The sequence below is a fragment of the Vipera berus genome (assembly GCF_964194415.1).
Source record: "Vipera berus genome assembly, chromosome: 13".
NCBI classification, from domain to species: Eukaryota; Metazoa; Chordata; class Lepidosauria; order Squamata; family Viperidae; genus Vipera; species Vipera berus.
In genome coordinates, this window is record NC_138216.1 from 7,356,575 (window position 1) to 7,374,801 (window position 18,227).

Here is an 18,227-nt window from a genome sequence, read left to right on the forward strand (position 1 = left end):
GATGCGAACGATGTAGAGCTGGCCATGCCCAGCCAGTAGGCCATACGCACTATAGCCACGCCCACCCAGTAGGCCACACCCACCCTGGCCACACCCACCCGGCCCCCTGAGGGCAACCGCAATGCTAATGCGGCCCTCAATGAAATTGAGTTTGACACCCCTGGTCTAGAGCTATCCTGGTGCTGGACTTCTTCAAAAGGGAAGCTCCAGAGATATGGGGCCACCCAGAAGAAGCGCGCTGTGGTTGAACTTGTCTTTCATTGGCACAGATAAAGGAGAGAGCAAAGCCACTGAAAACAATCTCTCTCTCTCTCTCTCTCTCTCTCTCTCTCTCTCTCTCACACACACACACACACACACACACTCACTCTCACTCTTTCTGTTATGTATGGGGGTTTAAGAGATACAGTAAGCTGCGGCATAGCCGATACCACCAGGTGGCGCTGTACCAAAACTGCTGTGGCCGGTTAGTTTCGGCGGGAAACTAAGGTTTAAACTGATTGGCTGAGGGTGTACCTGGCCAGGTATATAAAGGTACAGGTAACCCCTATTTTCTCAGTACAGTTTCTACCACCAATAAAGAGCCGCTATGCTCTACTCATCGGCCTGGCGTCTTTCCTGCGTTCCAGAACCCACTACACAATAGTGGCGACGAGGATGGGATCCTGCTTCACCTAAGAGCTGAATTCTCTCGTGCGTGTGCACGCGTGCATGCACACGCGTGTGTGTGTGTGTGTGTAAGATAAGCCTCCCATAGCTATATGAATTCTTGACTAGCTGCCAGGAGTTTACAATGCTCTCTACTGCTAAGATTCCACTGGTCTCTCCACAGGGAAGAAAGCTTGTAATTTCTTACAAATCCTATTTATGATCCGGCTGTTATCTCCATCTGGAAGGAGATCTTAATTTTAGCCCACACCGCTGTCTATTTATACGTTGCAGTCTGGCAATGGTATGTTTTATTTTTAAAAGCTTGCTTCCCTACCTCTGGGCTAACCCTAACCCTGTCTTTTCTCCTTCTTTCAAAACTAGCAGACAAAGGGAGCGAGGACTTCTACTCCAAACGGCGTCATCTGGCTGAGTTGGCTGCGAAAGGGAGCTTGCCTCTGCACCCGGTGCACGTGGAAGAGGACCGGCCCTACATTTTGGAAGGGGGCACCATGAAACAAAACGGACAGAGGTCCAAAGCCACCAAGCCACATATGCACCCCTTGGCTTACAAGACCTGGGATCCCAGTGACCAGTCCCTGCGAAGGCAAGCCTACGCCACCAAAGGGAGGAATCTCATGGGCGATCCTACGGCGAGAGACCCACTGACCACGCGGAGTCAACATTATTTACCCACACAGCCATATTTCATCACTAACAGCAAGACAGAAGTGACTGTTTGAGAACAAATTCCCTTTGAGCTCCTTTTTTTAATAAAAATAAAAAATAAAAAAAAAATAAAAACAAAACAAAGATCAAACAACAACAACAACCCAGGTTTAACTTGAAGCAAGGAAGAGAGGTGGAGCGTCTCTTCAAGAGAAAGCATCTGTCAAAGACTGGGTCAGCGCTATATAGCAATATTCCGAAGTTTGCTGAAACTTTTCTATTTCACCTGGGAAGCTGACCCCCCTTCCAACGGAATTCCCTTCCTTCCCCAAACTGAGATCCATGATGAGAAAGTAGCACAATTTTAGAGGCACCATCCATTGGCTTGAGAAATCTTTCCACCTTCCAGGAGGGGAAGGAAAGACTTCGATACAGTTCAGGATTATTCCTGTTGTTACGAGGATTATTGTTATTATTATTATTATTATTATTCTTGTTATTATTATTTGCTACAACTTTTCAGAACGTTCTCTAGTCACTCAATCTGTGAACGACAGAAGGCTGAAACCGAGGAGAGCAAAGACCCAAAGGGCATAATCCTGATGGAGCATCCGGTTGGTTTTGGGTACCACCGCTTAACAAACCAAGCAAGCAAGCAAAAAAAAAAAAATACACGCGAGATCACACACCTCGTGTGAAGGAAGAGCAGAGACTCTTGTGCAAACTTTACAAGACTGTTACCATTCGATGAATTACAAAGACTTTCTCATCAGTTGAAAAGCTTTGTGTTTTTCAGTCTTATGTCATCTGTTTTTTTTTTCCAGATTCGTACAGGCCAAGAGTGAGTGACACGGTCAGGAAACACACACACACACACCCTTTTCCTGCCCTAAACACTTCATGCCACAAGTTAGTTTCTCTCCAGCCTGCTTGGCATTTCCCCGCCCCCCCCTTAACCTAGTTAATTATTCCCCGTTTTCAATTACTTTGGGACTGACAATAACTAAGCGTGGGTGGTGCCTTTACCGTATTATTAATGTTTGATGACTGTCTTGTTTTTAAGTGAAATCTGTACCGATTTCAGATGCTTCCCTCACCTTTAAGGCTTCTATTCCTAAATGTACTCGTTTCTTTCCCTTTTTCTTTCTTTTTTCTTTTAAGCTGAGGACGTCTCATTTTACAGTGGGTTTTGTTGTTGTTGTTGTGGTTTTTTTTTGCAAAGCCTGGAATTGTCACTCCTTCCCGGTTTCCTGTTGAAAACTGACTTCCCCCGCCCTCTGATTTTCGGAGTATTCTGTTCTTGCTGTTTATGTTCCCTTAAAACTTGTTAAGTCTGTTTTGAATATTCCTTCCTTCCTTCCTTCCTTCCTTCCTTCCTTCCTTCCTTCCTTCCTTCCTTCCTTCCTTCCCCCCTCCCCCTCCCCTTCCTCCTCCTCCTCCTCCTCCTCCTCCTCCTCCTCCTCCTCCTCCTCCTCCTCCTCCTCCTCCTCCTCCTTCTTCTTCTTCTTCTTCTTCTTCTTCTTCTTCTTCTTCTTCTTCTTCTTCTTCTTCTTCTTCTTCTTCTTCTTCTCTCTCTCTCTCTCTCTCTCTCTCTCTCTCTCTCTCATTGTTATTTGCAGGTCTCTAAGGGAAGAAAGGGACATGCGGGTTGGAGAATGTGGCCTGTGATCACTTCCCCTTAAAAGAAGGCTGTATGTAAAAAAAAAATAATTGTTTAAAAATATAGTTATTTCAATGTGTTTGTTCATGTAAATAAACCCACAGAAACAGCTGGGGCTGTTAAGGGACTGCTTGGATGGGTGACACCAAAGTTGAACAAGCCAATGAAAAGGGCAAGGGTGTCTGCTGGACACCTCATTTCGGTGGTCTCAAAATTTCCACAATCACTGTGCATTTACCATAACTTGACCAGCAAGTTTCTCCCCTGTTCTCCTCCAGAAAGAACATTCTGGAACATGGAATACATTGTATTTCTCTTTCATTTCCCGTCTTGTGTCTTTTTGTTCTCTAGTGCTCTAGGCCTGATCTAGTATTATCAGATCAAACTTGCAAAAATCCTTATGACCCCTTGCGTGACACCTACAGAGGGTCCTCGACTTACAGCCATTCGTTTAGTGGCCATTCAGAGTTCCACCAGCACTGGGGGAAAAATGGCTCCCAACCAGTCCTCACACTTAGGACCATTGAACATCCAGGCGCGTCACATGATCAAAATTCACACGATCAAAATAAATACACTGGGTGTGAATTTAGGATGGCTAAATTTAGAGCCCTAGGATCGTGTGATCCCCGTTTGTGATCTCCCCAGCCGGGTTTCAGTGCGGGAAGCCAGAGTTGCTGGATCACTTACTAATAATGGTGGAAGGGATACATTTAACAACCACTGCAAAAAAAAAGGTTGTTAAAATCAGGCGTGACTCACTTCTCTGGAGATTCTGGTCCCAATTGTGATCGTAAGTCGAGGACTTCCTGTACCTGTTTTGGCCAAATAATGGTCATCTGGATTTCTCTCACCCCAGAACTGGTCTGCCCAAGAGTGGGTGATTTTGGTTTTCCCTCAGCTTAAGGGCATCTTCCCTAATGGATAGTGGTTGCTACTAGGAGTGGAGCCATTGCCACCAATGGAAAACTCGAAAGCTTTTTTTAAGTAGGGCTACTCACTGTTTCTGCCATACTTTCTGTCTGACTCTTAATCCATCTTCCAGCCCCTCCCCAGTAGACTACCAAGCCAGATAGAAGTATTTATGGGTTGGTTGCCAAAGAATTGTACTTGCTGGTAGGCTCCTTGAGAAAACCAGGAGAGAAGTGGAAGGGCAGTAGGACGGTTAGGAGAGTGGAGGGCTGGTGAGGAACCTGGGCTGAGGACCACGTTCAGAAGATTGAGGGGGGAGGTGAAAATGGTCGAGAATCGGCCGGTCTGTGTCTGTAATAAAGATTAATCTCATTTGATGACTGAGCTTAATCCTAGTTAGGGAAGAATGTTGGCGGTTCCTAAGCTTAATCCTGGTCTGAAGCTTTGTGGGGTTGATTTCTGAGCTTCATTCATTCAAGAGAGTTTTCAAGCTTGCATCTTAAACAGCAAAGTCCGTATGAAAGAGGCACCTGCTGACCTATTGTAAAAATGTGGTGATCCCTCAAAGGGTCTTGGTTGGAGGGAGCTTATTCTAGATCAGGCACTCAGTGGCAATCCTCTCTTAAAACTGGGAAATAGATTTTCCCATGCTGTTTCTGCCCCTTTTATAGATTTCTGTCGGTTCCCACCAGCCAGTCAAAGGCTTCTCCACCTCCACTGAATATAACGGCTAACCTTTCGCTTGACATAAGTGCTTCACCCTCATTATGCCATTGCTCTTGCAAAAACTTCCTGGTAGGTCAATGGTGTTTGCACCCTGCCTTGTGGAAAAGGGTAGAAGGAAGGAAGGATGATCAACTGATCAGGCCTCCAGCAAATGGGAAGTTCCAAGAAAGAATAGAGAAATTCACCTGGCACCAGATTGGTCGGTCCCTACATCTCCTTCCTCACAGGCTGCTTCATCCTTGCCCAACCTGGTGCCTCTCCCTGAACCTTCGGACTCCAACATCTGTTAGCTCTAGTCATCGTGGCTAAAAGGATGGAAACCAAGATCTAAAGAGCATTGCTGGTGTCTTTGCTGGTGGCGACTTTCTATGTCAAGAGAAGGGTACTGCCCATCCCTTGCTTCTTGCTTCTTTCAGAAGTAGATGCTCAGGGCCTGCATTGGGGATCTTCTGCACCTGTTTTCTCCTGCTGAGCTACAGTCCTGCTCTTCAGGTGAAGACCAAACAGAAATCAGGGACTTTCTAATTCATTTCTCAATGTCTTAACAGCGTGGTTTTATACATATCTGTTCCAAAGTAAGCCCTGCTGATCTCATTGGTGCTGTCACCCCACCCCACCCCACTCCACCCCGCCCTCGGGGGAAAAAACACCTGCAGAATTGCAACACTATCCAGGATGCTTTCCTAGCTCCTAAGTCCGAGACCCCTCTTTCTCCTTCTCCTAAGATTGGTTTACACAGCTTTAGCCTCCAGTAAAGAAAACAAACATCGTTTCTCAAGCAACGTCTAGAAAAGCTGTTTGATTTTGGAATTTCTTTCCGCCTCACCAGCAATCATGCCTTCAGAGCATGCCTTGCTTAAGAGCAATTTCAGCGGGCTAAGATCAGTTGGAGGCAGGCACACCACACACCTCTGGTGAAGTTTGGAAAACTGTTTGCTGAAAGCAATTTGGAAACGGGATAACTTCCAGAAGCTTTTGCAATTAATTTCTCGGTTAATTGCTTCGGAAAGTCTAGAAATGTGGCCGCTGTTTTCCTCCAGAAAGGAATAACACAGCACCAGGAAGCAACCCCAAAAGAAAAATGTTGACAAAACAGCTTGCAGCCAGCAGAAACTAGTCTGTTGCATGGGTGGAATAATAAGAACTCCAGAGTTTCTGTCCCAAAGGTGCTTTTTTTTCAAAAGGCAACTGGACTCCCTTGGTTTTTAATTTCAAAATGTTTTGTTTCTCATCCAAGAAGCTTCTTCCGTTCTAATTGAAAAACTGAAGAAGCTTCTTGGATAAGAATGGAATGGAATGGAATGGAATGGAATGGAATGGAATGGAATGGAATGGAATGGAATGGAATAGAATAGAATAGAATAGAATAGAATAGAATAGAATAGAATAGAATAGAATAGAATAGAATAGAATAGAATAGAATAGAATAGAATAGAATAGAATAGAATAGAATAGAATAGAATAGAATAGAATAGAAGCTGGAAGGGACCTTGGAGGTCTTCTAGTCCAGCCCCCTGCTCAAGCAGGAGAACCTATACAGTCTCAGACAGGCGAATGTCCAGTCTCCTCTTAAAAATTTCCAGTGATGGAGCGCCCACAATTTCTGGAGGCAAGCTGTTCCGCTGGTTGATTGTCCTCACTGTCAGGAAGTTTCTCCTTAATTCCAGGTTGCTTCTCTCTTTGTTCAGTTTCCAATCATTGTTTCTCGTCCTTCCCTCTGGTGCTTTGGTGAACCACCTGGCCCCCTCTCTGCCTTGTGGCAGCCCCTCAAATACTGGAAGATTGCTATCATGTCTCCCCTATTTCTTCTTTTCTTTAAACTAGCCAAACCCAAGTCCCACAGCCGTTCTTCGTATGTTTTAGTGTCCAGGTCCCTGATCATCTTAGTTGCTCTTCTCTGAATCTTTTTCCAAACTCTCAACACCTTTTTTTTGTGATATGGTGACCAAACCTGGCTGCAGTATTAACCAAGGAAGTCCAGTTGCCTTTTGGAAAAAGCACCTCTAGGACAACCATGAGCTGGATGGTTGTGACTCTCCATACACGTCAGACTTTGTGCTACCCAAACATCATCTCTGCTCAATGAAGATTGGACAAAATTCTTGCTATGCCCATTGGAGATGCTGGGTTGACTTAAAGGACCATGTGATTTGCTTAGCTACCATGGTGACTCATTTAACAACCATTATATAAGCAGTCATGAAATCAAGTCAGGTCATATGGAGACCTGTTTACCTCCTGCCATGACTTGCAACCAAAATTTGGGGGTCAGTTGTAGTTGTTAAATTGAGGGTGACCTGCATTTGACAGACCGTCAGTGAGAGAAAGAATGCGTTTTGGCCTTAGTACCCGAAATTCATCGAATGAGAGAAATAAAACTGGAAGAGGGCTGATATAGATGAGAGAAATGCCTTTTTTTTCCATTTGCAAATGCATCTTTGGAAAAATAAATATGTTGTTGATTTCAAAGCTACCAGGAGATGTTCCTTCAGAAGGTGGTGTGGTTACTTATTTAGCTACACAGTCATTTATAAAATCTAGACCTCCATGCTCTTAATTTTGGGGCTACTTTGAATGATACGTCAGGAGCCTTAACCCAAAGCTCAGCAAAGAAACGAAAAGGACCTGAATCAAATCAAATCAGAATTTGTTTCTATGTATGCAATGTATGTATTGTATATACAGGTAATTCTCAACTTACAACCACTCCTGTAGTGATCGAAGTGATAACAGCAATGGAAAAAGGGACTTATGACCATTTTTCACATTTACGACCACTGCACCATCCCCATGGTCACGTGACAGTTGGAGACTGGTTCATATTGACGGTTGCCGTGTCCCGGGATCACATGATCCTCTTTTATGACCTTCTGACAAGCAGTCAATGGGGGAAGCCAGATTCGCTTAACAACCATGTTACTAACTTAACAACTGCAGTGATTCACTTAACAGCCATGGCAAGAAAGGTCATAGAAAGAGGCAAAGCTCACTCTTGCTCAGCAAGAGAAATTTTGGGGTCATTTGTGGTTGTAAGTCAAGGACTATCTGTGTACAATATCATATACTTCCATCACATAAAAAAGGGTGGAAAGATCTCTAGGGGAGCCCAAAGCAGCCCAGCACAGCCCTGGTTAGACCAGGAGTAGGCAAGCTTGGCTCTTTTATGACTCGTGGACTTCAACTCCCAGAATTCCTGAGCCAGCATGGCTCAGCTTGGAAACCTCTCCCTTTCCCCTCAGCATGGCTGGCTCAGGAATTCTGGGAGTTGAAGTCCACGAGTCATAAAGCGGCCTAGGCCAGGAGTAGGCAACCTTGGCTCTTTTATGACTCATGGACTTCAACTCCCAGAATTCCTGAGCCAGCATGGGGGAACTATGGCCCCCTCATGACTCGTGGACTTCAACTCCCAGAATTCCTGAGCCAGCATGGCTGTTTGGAAACCTCTCTCTTTCCCCTCAGCACGGCTGGCTCAGGAATTCTGGAAGTTGAAGTCCACGAGTCATAAAAGAGCCAAGGTTGCCTTCCCCTGGGTTAGACCATCCTGCCCTGAGGAAGGCCATGGCTCCACAGATCCATCCTTCTACTTCTCTTAGGCTTTCTGATCCTTTCACCGCTCTCCTTTTAAACCAGGGGTGTCAAACCCGCGACGTCTCGTGACGTGTCATGACATATCGCGACTTTTCCCCCATTGCCAGCAATGGAGTGGGCGCGGTTTCGGCGTGAAGCACCCGGCCCACAGGCCGGCAGTTTCACAACCCTGTTTTAAACCATTTCCAACTCAACGGTTTTTGTCACTTTTAGGGCTTGCCTCCCAGTTCGTTCCAATTTAATGCTAAAAGAGCAACACGATTGAAGGCAAAATGATCCCGTTTTCAACCGTCCTGTTTTACCACCTTCTCTATTTCTGGTTACTGTTCAAAAGGAAATCGGGGACTTCATCATGTGGAAACACAGAGCCAAAGTATCTCCGAATGCATTTTTAGATGTTCTGATTTCTTTCCTTCACCACCTTTTCCAAGGATATTTTATACGCTGGCTGAGGAATTCTGGGAGTTGAAATCCATACATCTGAAGGTGGCCAAGTTTGAATAACACTGCTTGACATGATTGTTATAAATATCCTCTGCCGTTATTTATTGAACTTTCTGGTGTCCTTTCCACAGCTTAGAGTTGTGATAAATTTAAAGTATAGAGGGTCAGTTTGCAAAATGGTAAAATGTTGACGCTTCCGCCTCTTCTATTTGTAACACCTTTCCCCTAAAATGTCATTATTACTCTAAAACTGTCGAGAACCTGTCCATCTTTTGTTCTGAAGAAGAAATTCTTGGGGAATTTCTCCTCGTTTAAAAAAATAAATGGATATCCCTTTCCCCACCCCCCACTGCCCCCGAGATAGTCTTGAAAATGTCTCCAGGTTTCCCCCTCTGCCACCAGAGATTATTACTGAATTGCCTTTCATCTCAGCACTTTGCTGGAGAAACTATATTGGGATTTAATTTTTTTGGAAGAACAATTCTTAGAGAATTAGTTTACTCCTAGAAAAACTGCTGGGAAAATTGTTGGAGAATTATCTTCTTTAACAGAAATATAGTCCAGGAAGAGTAAAGAGTTGCTTTGGGACTTGTCAACGCAGAAGACTCCAGTCAGTCCTTCAATTTTTTTTTCAACAAACCAAGTTGTGATCTTCTGCATGGCTAATGTGTGGCCAAAAAGAAATCTAGCCCTTTATCTATGACAAACCACTGGGGGCACAGATGAGACATCCTCCATTCATACTTGCTTAGAATGACCACCAGAGGCCAGCTTACACTTCATCTCTTTGCTGCCCTCTAGTGGTCATTCACTTATGGAGTCCATAGTGCTCTCTGAGGTTGGGTTTTTTTTTTTTACTTGCAGATGTTTCATTATCCGACTAGCTAACACCATCAGGGCTTCCGGGCGTGGGGTTGGCTCCATGTTTGTATACAGTAGCTTCCACTGCCAATATTTATGGGGGGGGGGTATGGTTTTATCCTTGTTAGTTTCTTGCTTTAAAGAATTGTTTTCTGCTTGATTGTTTGTCTGGCGTTAATCCCTGCTTATCTGGGGGTAGTCTGCTGGAGAGGATGCATTCTGGTCTTTTTGTAGCACTGATGAATTTATCTAGTTGGGTCATAAAACATCTGCAAGCAAATAACCAATTCCAGAGAACACCACTGTTCAACTCCGAGCCACATACATTCTCTCCACATACTATACATCCCTAACATCCCAATGATATGGATGGGGGTTCCACCAGAGATCTTTGACTCAAAGGGTTCTATTCAACCTCCCAAGCTTCCTCCTGTGTAATTCTTGGAGAAATTGTCAGTGCAATGACTGTCTTCCAACTTCTCCAGCTGCAAAGGAAACAGAGAAGTGTGAGAAGCTATTTGCACACCAGGCTCTACCTTTGACCCCACCCCCACCCCCCACCCCAAGTGGAATGTCGCCGTTTCCTTCATGTGCTTAAGGAACACACTGCAACTGCACTCAAACAACCCCCCCCCCCTTCAAGGTTTTCTTTGTGTAAACTTGGGCATCTTTTTATGTGGAAGCAACTTTAGTAAATGTATGTTCTGTAAGTACACGTGTTAATAATTGTTAATGACGACAGAGTTTGAGATCACTTCCTACACTTAAAAAAAACTATGTTTTTTTTTAAAAAAATGTTTATTTGTAAACATATGTATTCACTATATTAATATGAATTTCTTACTGGGCAATAAAAAACGATTCTATGTGAATGGTGAGGTCTATCTGTAAACGCCAACCATGAGCCACTAGTGGCTCCGTTGTGGCTACGGCAATTTTCTGTGGTTTTTCCTCTTCACAGCTACGTTATCTCCAGAGCAATATCTGCCACAGGGTATTTACACAAATACAGACATAATGCACACCTATATTACATGCATAGGGACGCGGTGGCTCAGTGGGTTAGGACGCTGAGCCTGTTGATCAGATGGTCGGCAGTTTGGCGGGTCGAATCCCGAGTGCCGCGTAACAGAGTGAGCGCCTGTTACCCGTCCCAGCTTCTGCCAACCTAGCAGTTCAAAAGCACGTAAAAATGCAAGTAGAAAAATAGGGACCACTCCAGTGGGAAGGTAACAGTGTTCCGTGCGCCTTTGGTGTCTAGTCATGCCGGCCACATGACCACGGAGACAAGCGCTGGACAAGCGCTGGCTCTTCGGCTTTGAAACGGAGATGAGCACCGGCCCCTAGAGCCGGAAACGACTAGCACGCATGTGCGGGGGAACCTTTACCTTTACCTTTATATTACATGCATACAGGCTTTCTGACATTCTTCCCAAGGATGGGCACCCAAATGCCAATGTTCTCCAGAGATCAAGAGACCACAAAAAGAGATTGGCCAAAAAAAACCCAAAACCCAACAATAAATCAAGATCACACAGTGCAAGGCCCTTTCGTATAAGAATTACACATGTGATACATAGAACTAGGGGACATGGCTTTAGCCACATGGTCAAGGACACCTTTCTGACCTCCCCATATGGACACCTGTGTCAAGAGTGATGGCAGCTATTTTAAACCATCCTCCATGCCCATCTCATCCAGCAGTCTTCACACAGTGGCCAACCAACTACTCAAGGAAGACCATTCATCTTTTTTTTATTATTTTATCTTAATCCCATTTATATCCCGCCCTTCTCCGAAGACTCAGGGCGGCTTACAAGCTTAGCAGTAGCCTTCATTCTATGTATATGCCTGCTTATTAGGGCTTTCACACACACCCCAAGCGGCATTATTACCAAGTCAGCTTAATTGCCCCCAACAATCTGGGTCCTCATTTTACCTACCTCGGAAGGATGGAAGGCTGAGTCAACCTTGAGCCTGGTGGGACTCGAACCTGCACTAATTGCAGGCAGCTGGTGTTACTTAAGGAGGCATTAGCCCACTGCTCCACCAAGGCTCTGTTAATAAAAAAAAAAAGCAAGTTGCTTCTGAGGCTTCCTGACAAACTCAGAACTCTGGGTAATCCCTTTAATGGGGTTTTATTAACTTCTGCCAAGGTGATTAATTACATCCATTTGAACTTTCTCCTTCCACTCCTGGTGAAACCCTTTCTCCCTTTCATCCCCCTCACTTCCATTGTCATCTTAACACTTTGCACTTTTCAAAGAAAGCTTTTCTGAATTAAGCCCTCTTGGATTCCTGCCATTTTCTCACTGTCCGTTTCTGGCACCGCATTTTAATTTTCTTTTCTTTTCTTTTCACTTTTTAAAAATGTACTCAGGCTCATTTTTTTTTAAAAAAAATGATAGAATGACTCTAGCTAGGGATATATATATATTTTTTCAGGGACACGGTGGCTCAGTGGGTTAGGACGCTGAGCTTGTCGATCAGAAGGTAGCGATAGATAGATAGATAGATAGATAGATAGATAGATAGATAGATAGATAGATAGATAGATAGATAGATAGATAGATAGATAGATAGATAGATAGATAGATGGATGGATGGATGGATGGATGGATGGATGGATGGATGGATGGATGGATGGATGGATGGATGGATGGATGGGTAGGTAGGTAGGTAGGTAGGTAGGTAGGTAGGTAGATAGATAGATAGATAGATAGATAGATAGATAGATAGATAGATAGATAGATAGATAGATAGATAGATAGATAGGCAGATGATGGATAGATAGATCTATAGATAGATAGATCTATAGACAGACAGACACAGACAGACAGATGATGGATAGATAGAACTACAGATAGATAGATCTATAGACAGACAGACAGACACAGACAGACAGACAGATAGATTTTTCAAGAATTATGAAAATCTGGTACTGTGTTGCAATATTTATACCTATTTTCAGGGAACCATCTTCTTACTGAAACGTCAATAGTGTTTTCAAAGGAAGGAGCTTTTTAAAAGCCAGAAATGGCTCAGAAGAACTTATATTTCTACACTCCACAGTTGCCATGGGTATGGGCTTTAAGTCTGTCCGATGGCAACAGAGCCTTCTCAGATTCCAATTGGTTCTCAATCCGTTCCCCGATTGGTTCATTGGCTTTCAAGATATTCTAGATTTGGAGCAGGGTGGCTATTAATAGGCTGCCTTTGCTGCAGAATATCTCTTGTTCTTCTGTTCCTCTTCCCTAGCTTTGGTTCCGTGCGTTGCTTGGGGAAAAAAAAACTTTAGAAATGGGCTCTGCAGCTCTTGGCATCAATTCCCTTCAGGTATCTGGAGGATTTGAAAGCATCCAATCAATGGGGAGGAGGTGGGGGGGGGAGGAAGATTCATATTTTTTTTCTACCAAGTTTTGTCTACCCCCAAAAGATGGTTCTCGTGGGTTAGCAACCCACCCTGCGTTAATCGTCTCTGGATTTTTTATTTTTTTTTCAATGTGTGTCACTGAAACGGCTCAGTGGGAAGTTTCATTGGGTACCGTTGGACTTCCCGGCGGGAAGCTTGTATTTTTTTTAGGGAAGGAAAGTGAAAAGAGCATCTTATTTGCGAAAACCACCACAGCACAACATGTCTAGGTTGCCCGAAGCTGTAAAGCACAAAATACGCAACTGAGCAGTTGAACGTAAGCAATTACAACGAGTCCATTTGGCCGGGCCATTTCTCTGAACACCTCCAGAGGAGGAGAAACTCTCCAGCAATTTCCCAATTTACCCATGCCCGCATGCGTGTTGCCATTCACACACTGCTGCCAACAAAAGAAGCAGTTGTATTTACAATGCACCTTCTTCCACCAGACAGGGCTCCGACTGCAATCAAAACCAAACTGAAACATCGGCTAAAAACGGCACAAAAGCCACACAGATGATCTTCAATGTACGGCCGCTATTTGGACCAGAATTTCCGTTGCTAAGTAAGGCAGCTGTTAAGTGATTCAGGACCAATTCTACATCCTATTTGCTTTGGTGGTGAAGTGAATCAAGCAAATCCATCTTCCCCAATTGACTTGGCTTGTCAGAAGCCAGTTGCAACTTCTCATAAATACTTGCCCATCGCCAAGCGCCCAACTTTTGATCATATGACTGTGGGCAAGCTATGGCAGTTGTAAATGAGAGGAGTGGCTACTTTTTTAAATGCTGTCCTATCATCAAATGGTTACTAAATGAATGGAGGGGGGGAGAGGAGGGGGACAATGATTAGGGGTGCTCTCTGAGCTTGGTTGTTCACTTATAGATGTTTCATTACCCAGCTAGGTAACATCATGAGTGCTAGAAGGGAGGAGGAGGAGGAGGTCCTTGGTGTTCTCTGAGGTTGGTTTTTTGCTTGTAGATGTTTCATTACCCAGCTAGGTAACATCATCAGTGCTAGAAGGGACTTGGGATTGTGGAGAGGAGGAGGAGGAGGAGGAGGAGGAGGAGGAGGAGGAGGAGGAGGAGGAAGAGGAGGAGGAGGAGGAGGAGGTGGTGGTCCTTGGTGTTCTCTGAGCTTGGTTTTTTTGCTTGTAGATGTTTCATTACCCAGCTAGGTAACATCATCAGTGCTAGAAGGGACTTGGGATTGTGGAGAGGAGGAGGAGGAGGAGGAGGAGGAGGAGGAGGAGGAGGAGGAGGAGGAGGAGGAGGAGGAGGAGGAGGAGGAGAATGATTATGGGTTCCATGGTGCTTGTTTTTCTGCAGACATTTCATTACCCTAACTAGGTAACATCATCAGTGCTAGCAAATTAGCCATCTTAACTTGTTCGTAACATTGATTACAAAATATTTCTGTAGTTCTCGGTGTCAGCCTCACAGCCTAGATGGTTCTGTTTAACAACTGAAGCTCTACTTACAAATAAGGGAAGTTTTTAAACAAGGAGAGAAACAGGTTGGAACAGAGGAGAAATTTCCTGACAGTTAGAACAATGTATCAGTGGGATGACTTATCTCCAGAAGTTGTGGGTGTTCCACCATGGGAGGCTTTTGAAGTGAGATTGAACAACCGTTTCTCTGAAATAGTACAGGGTTTCCTACTTGAGCTGTCACAAAGAAGAGGGGGGTGTCAGCCTGTTCTCCAAAGCAACGGATGGAAACTCATCAAGGAAAGAAGCAATCCAGAACTAAGGAGAAACTTCCTGACAGTTAGAACAATTAACCAGTGGAACCACCTGCCTCCAGAAGTGGTGAATGCTCCAACACTGGAAGTTCTTAAAAAGACATTGGACAACCGCTTGTCTGAAATGGTATAGGGTTTCCTGCCTGAGCAGAGGGTTGGACTAGATGACCTCCAAGGTCCCTTCCAACTCTGTTAGTCTGCTATCTTGCCATGGGGCTACTCTAGGCTACTCCACTCATATTGTTGCATGAAAACCACTACAGGGACCCACAGATGAGAGCTGAGTGCTAGGACAACTTCTTCCATCCTTGACACCCCATACCCCCTATGATTGTTCATATATCCCCCTACCGGCCCTCCTTCCCCTTCCCTCCAATTTCAGAGCGTGCAATGATAGACATCTTTGTGCAATGATAGACAGCCTTGGTGGCGCACTGGGCTAATGCCTCCTTAAGTAACACCAGCTGCCTGCAATTAGTGCAGGTTCGCATCCCACCAGGCTCAAGGTTGACTCAGCCTTCCATCCTTCCAAGAGGTAGGTAAATTGAGGACCCAGATTGTTGGGGGGCAATAAGCTGACTTTGTAATAATGCCGCTTGGGGTGTGTGTGTGAAAGCCCTAATAAGCAGGCATATACATAGAATGAAGGCTATTGCTAAGCACATTGGTTTGTGCTTAAATTGTAAGCCGCCCTGAGTCTTCGGAGAAGGGCGGGATATAAATGGAATTAAAATAAAAAATAAAAAAATAAATAAATCTGAGATTAGCTGGATCAGGAATAAAAAGGGATGACTCACGGCCCTGCTAGTAGCTAATTAATAGGTCTTCTTTTCTTTGCCTGAATATTGCAAGGTGCTTCAACTTCCAAAAATGTCAATAGAAATGGGAAGGGGGGAAAAACTAGGAGAGAAATGTTTGCAGAAGATGCTTTGAAAACATCTTTCTGGCTGTACGCACACCTACAGAAGAGCAGTGCCAAGTCAAAACACAGTGGAAGCCTCCCTCAGAACTCAAACAATCCCAAACTGAAATATATATTTTTCCCTCTTCCTGTGGATTCCATCAAACTAGGCTAAAACAATACCGAAACATCCCTGAACCTTAATTATGTTCAGTATGGTGATAAATATTTAAGTTTCAAATCATAAAGGTCTGGGATTTGAAAGAATACTTTGCCTGGCAGTAAGCAGAGAATATGCTGGGACTTGAAAGTGAAAAGGAAATTTAACTTCATGTTGTTTCACACCAAGTAGAGAGAAAGGTTGACCTACAAGAAACGGTTCCAAAAAAGGAAGTTCAGAAGAAGGAGAAACTACCGGTGGCAAATCAGTAGAAAGTCAGCATTGCAAAGTTCTTGATGGTCTCAAAGTTTCATTGTTTGCTTGGTTCTTCATTTGCAGATGTTTTATTACCCAGTTAGGTGACATCATCAGCATCAGCGCTCTTAACGTTGACACCTCAGAGCACCAAGAACTCCATAGTTCAGTTATTTCCTCCCATTGAAAGTCATCATTAACTACATGGCTTGGCAGCAATAGCAATAGCACTTAGATTTACATACTGCTCCATGGTGCTTTACTGCCCTCTCTAAGCAGTTTACAGGGTCAGCCTATGGCCCCCAACAATCTGGGTCCTCATTTTACCGACCTCAGAAGGATGGAAGGCTGAGTCAACCTTGTGCCGGTCAGGATCGAACTGCTGGCAATGGGCAGAATTTGCCTGCAGTACTGCATTCTAACCACTGCACCACCACAGCCCTCCCTCCCTCCCTCCCTCCCTCCCTTCCTTCCTTCCTTCCTTCCTTCCTTCCTTCCTTCCTTCCTTCGGACTTAGCAATATCCCTTAGACTTATATACTGCTTCACAGCATTTTACATCCTTCTCTAAGTGGTTTACAGAGTCAGCTTATGGCCCCCAACAATCTGGGTCCTCATTTTACCGACCTCAGAAGGATGGAAGGCTGAGTCAACCTTGTGCCGGTCAGGATCGAACTGCTGGCAATGGGCAGAATTTGCCTGCAGTACTGCATTCTAACCACTGCACCACCACAGCCCTCCCTCCCTCCCTCCCTCCCTTCCTCCCTTCCTTCCTTCCTTCCTTCCTTCCTTCCTTCCTTCCTTCCTTCCTTCCTTCCTTCCTTCCTTCCTTAGGACTCAGCAATATCCCTTAGACTTATATACCACTTCACAGCACTTTACATCCCTCTCTAAGCGGTTTACAGAGTCAGCCTATGGCCCCCCACAATCTGGGTCCTCATTTTATCGACCTCGGAAGGATGGAAGGCTGAGTCAACCTTGAGCCGGTCGGGATCGAACTGCTGAACTGCTGTCAGCCAGCAGTCAGCAGAATTAGCCTGCAATACTGCATCCTAACTCCTGCACCCCCAGGGCTCCAGAATCTATCATGGTGGACCCATCCAAGGGACTTATCCAGGAGTAAGCCTTTTGTAGTGCTCCCCCTGGAGAAGGGGATGGGTAAAGACATGAAACACTGCTTTCTTTTCATGGAAAGCGGGTAGGTGTCTGATGCAAATGGCCTGGATGAAAAAAATAATAATGAAATGTGTATAACAAGGTGCCAACACAAAACATGATTTCTTTTTTCCAGATCTGTGTCCTCACATCAGATGCTTCATAGCTTGCACTGTGACACTGTAATACATGTTCCATCATTTTGACATCCCTCTCACCTGTCTGTAATTGCTATACACCAGAGGTCCCCAACCTTTTGGGCCCAGGGGACCGGTTACGTGGAGAGAGGTTTTTCCGAGGACCGGAGGATGCGTGATTTTGTGTGCTGCCTACATCCCGTGGATGGGGCTTTGTTTGTTTGTGTGGACCAGTTGCTGGCATGCTGCGGCCCAGTACTGGTCAACAGGCTGGGGGTTGGGGACCCCTGCTATACATGAGCAAGAGCGCCCCAATTTCATCACTCAAAGCTCAATACTTAGGGTTTTGCCAGCTCAAAAGTCCCTTATTGCTCGCTCCCTTGCCTTACATTGAATACTCTGCTCCGTCAGTTGACTCACCTCCATTCACCAGCACTGCATAAGTTGGAGCAACTGAATTATTGATGTGCTGCTGATTTATTTATTTTTTACATTCCTTTCTGCTGGCTAGTTAATCCCTTGGAAGGCAATTCATTCCTACAACACAGATCGCTAGAGGATGTTACCGGGGCGCTCCAAAGAAGACCGAGCTGAAGTATTTATTGGTGATTCAGTCTAATTCCAGAAAGTTAATTGGGTGAGCCAATTAACAGTCTTCTGTTTGCTGCCACATGGTGTTCCCTCACCCTTGATCTGAATCAATCAAAACTGTCAGGTGACCATTTTCCCTGGCAAAGCCAGAATGTTTCCAGAAAAGCGTTGCTTCTGTTAAGCCAGCCTTCTTCAAACTTGGCCCTTTTATGACTTGTGGACTTCAAGTCACAGAATCTGGGAGTTGAAGTCCACAAGTCATAAAAGGGCCAAGTTTGAAGACCCCTGGCTTAAGCGATCTCCCTTTTGGTTTTATAACGAAAGCTTGGAGGACTTGAGAAATGAAGAAAATGTCTACCAACTAGA

General features: G+C 44.7%; 1 protein-coding gene across 1 annotated transcript in view; it reads left to right on the top strand.

Moving 5' to 3' along the window:
* SHISA9 (shisa family member 9) overlaps window positions 1–1,771 on the top strand; it is a gene marked incomplete at its 5' end in the record, with an annotated part of 166,353 nt that extends 164,582 nt beyond the window's left edge. The window contains one exon of the mRNA XM_081337965.1: window positions 1,033–1,771. Coding sequence (XP_081194091.1) covers window positions 1,033–1,391 — 359 coding nt within the window. The 3' untranslated portion in view covers window positions 1,392–1,771. The remainder of the gene's footprint in view (window positions 1–1,032) is intronic.
* Between the last annotated feature and the right edge of the window lie 16,456 nt (window positions 1,772–18,227).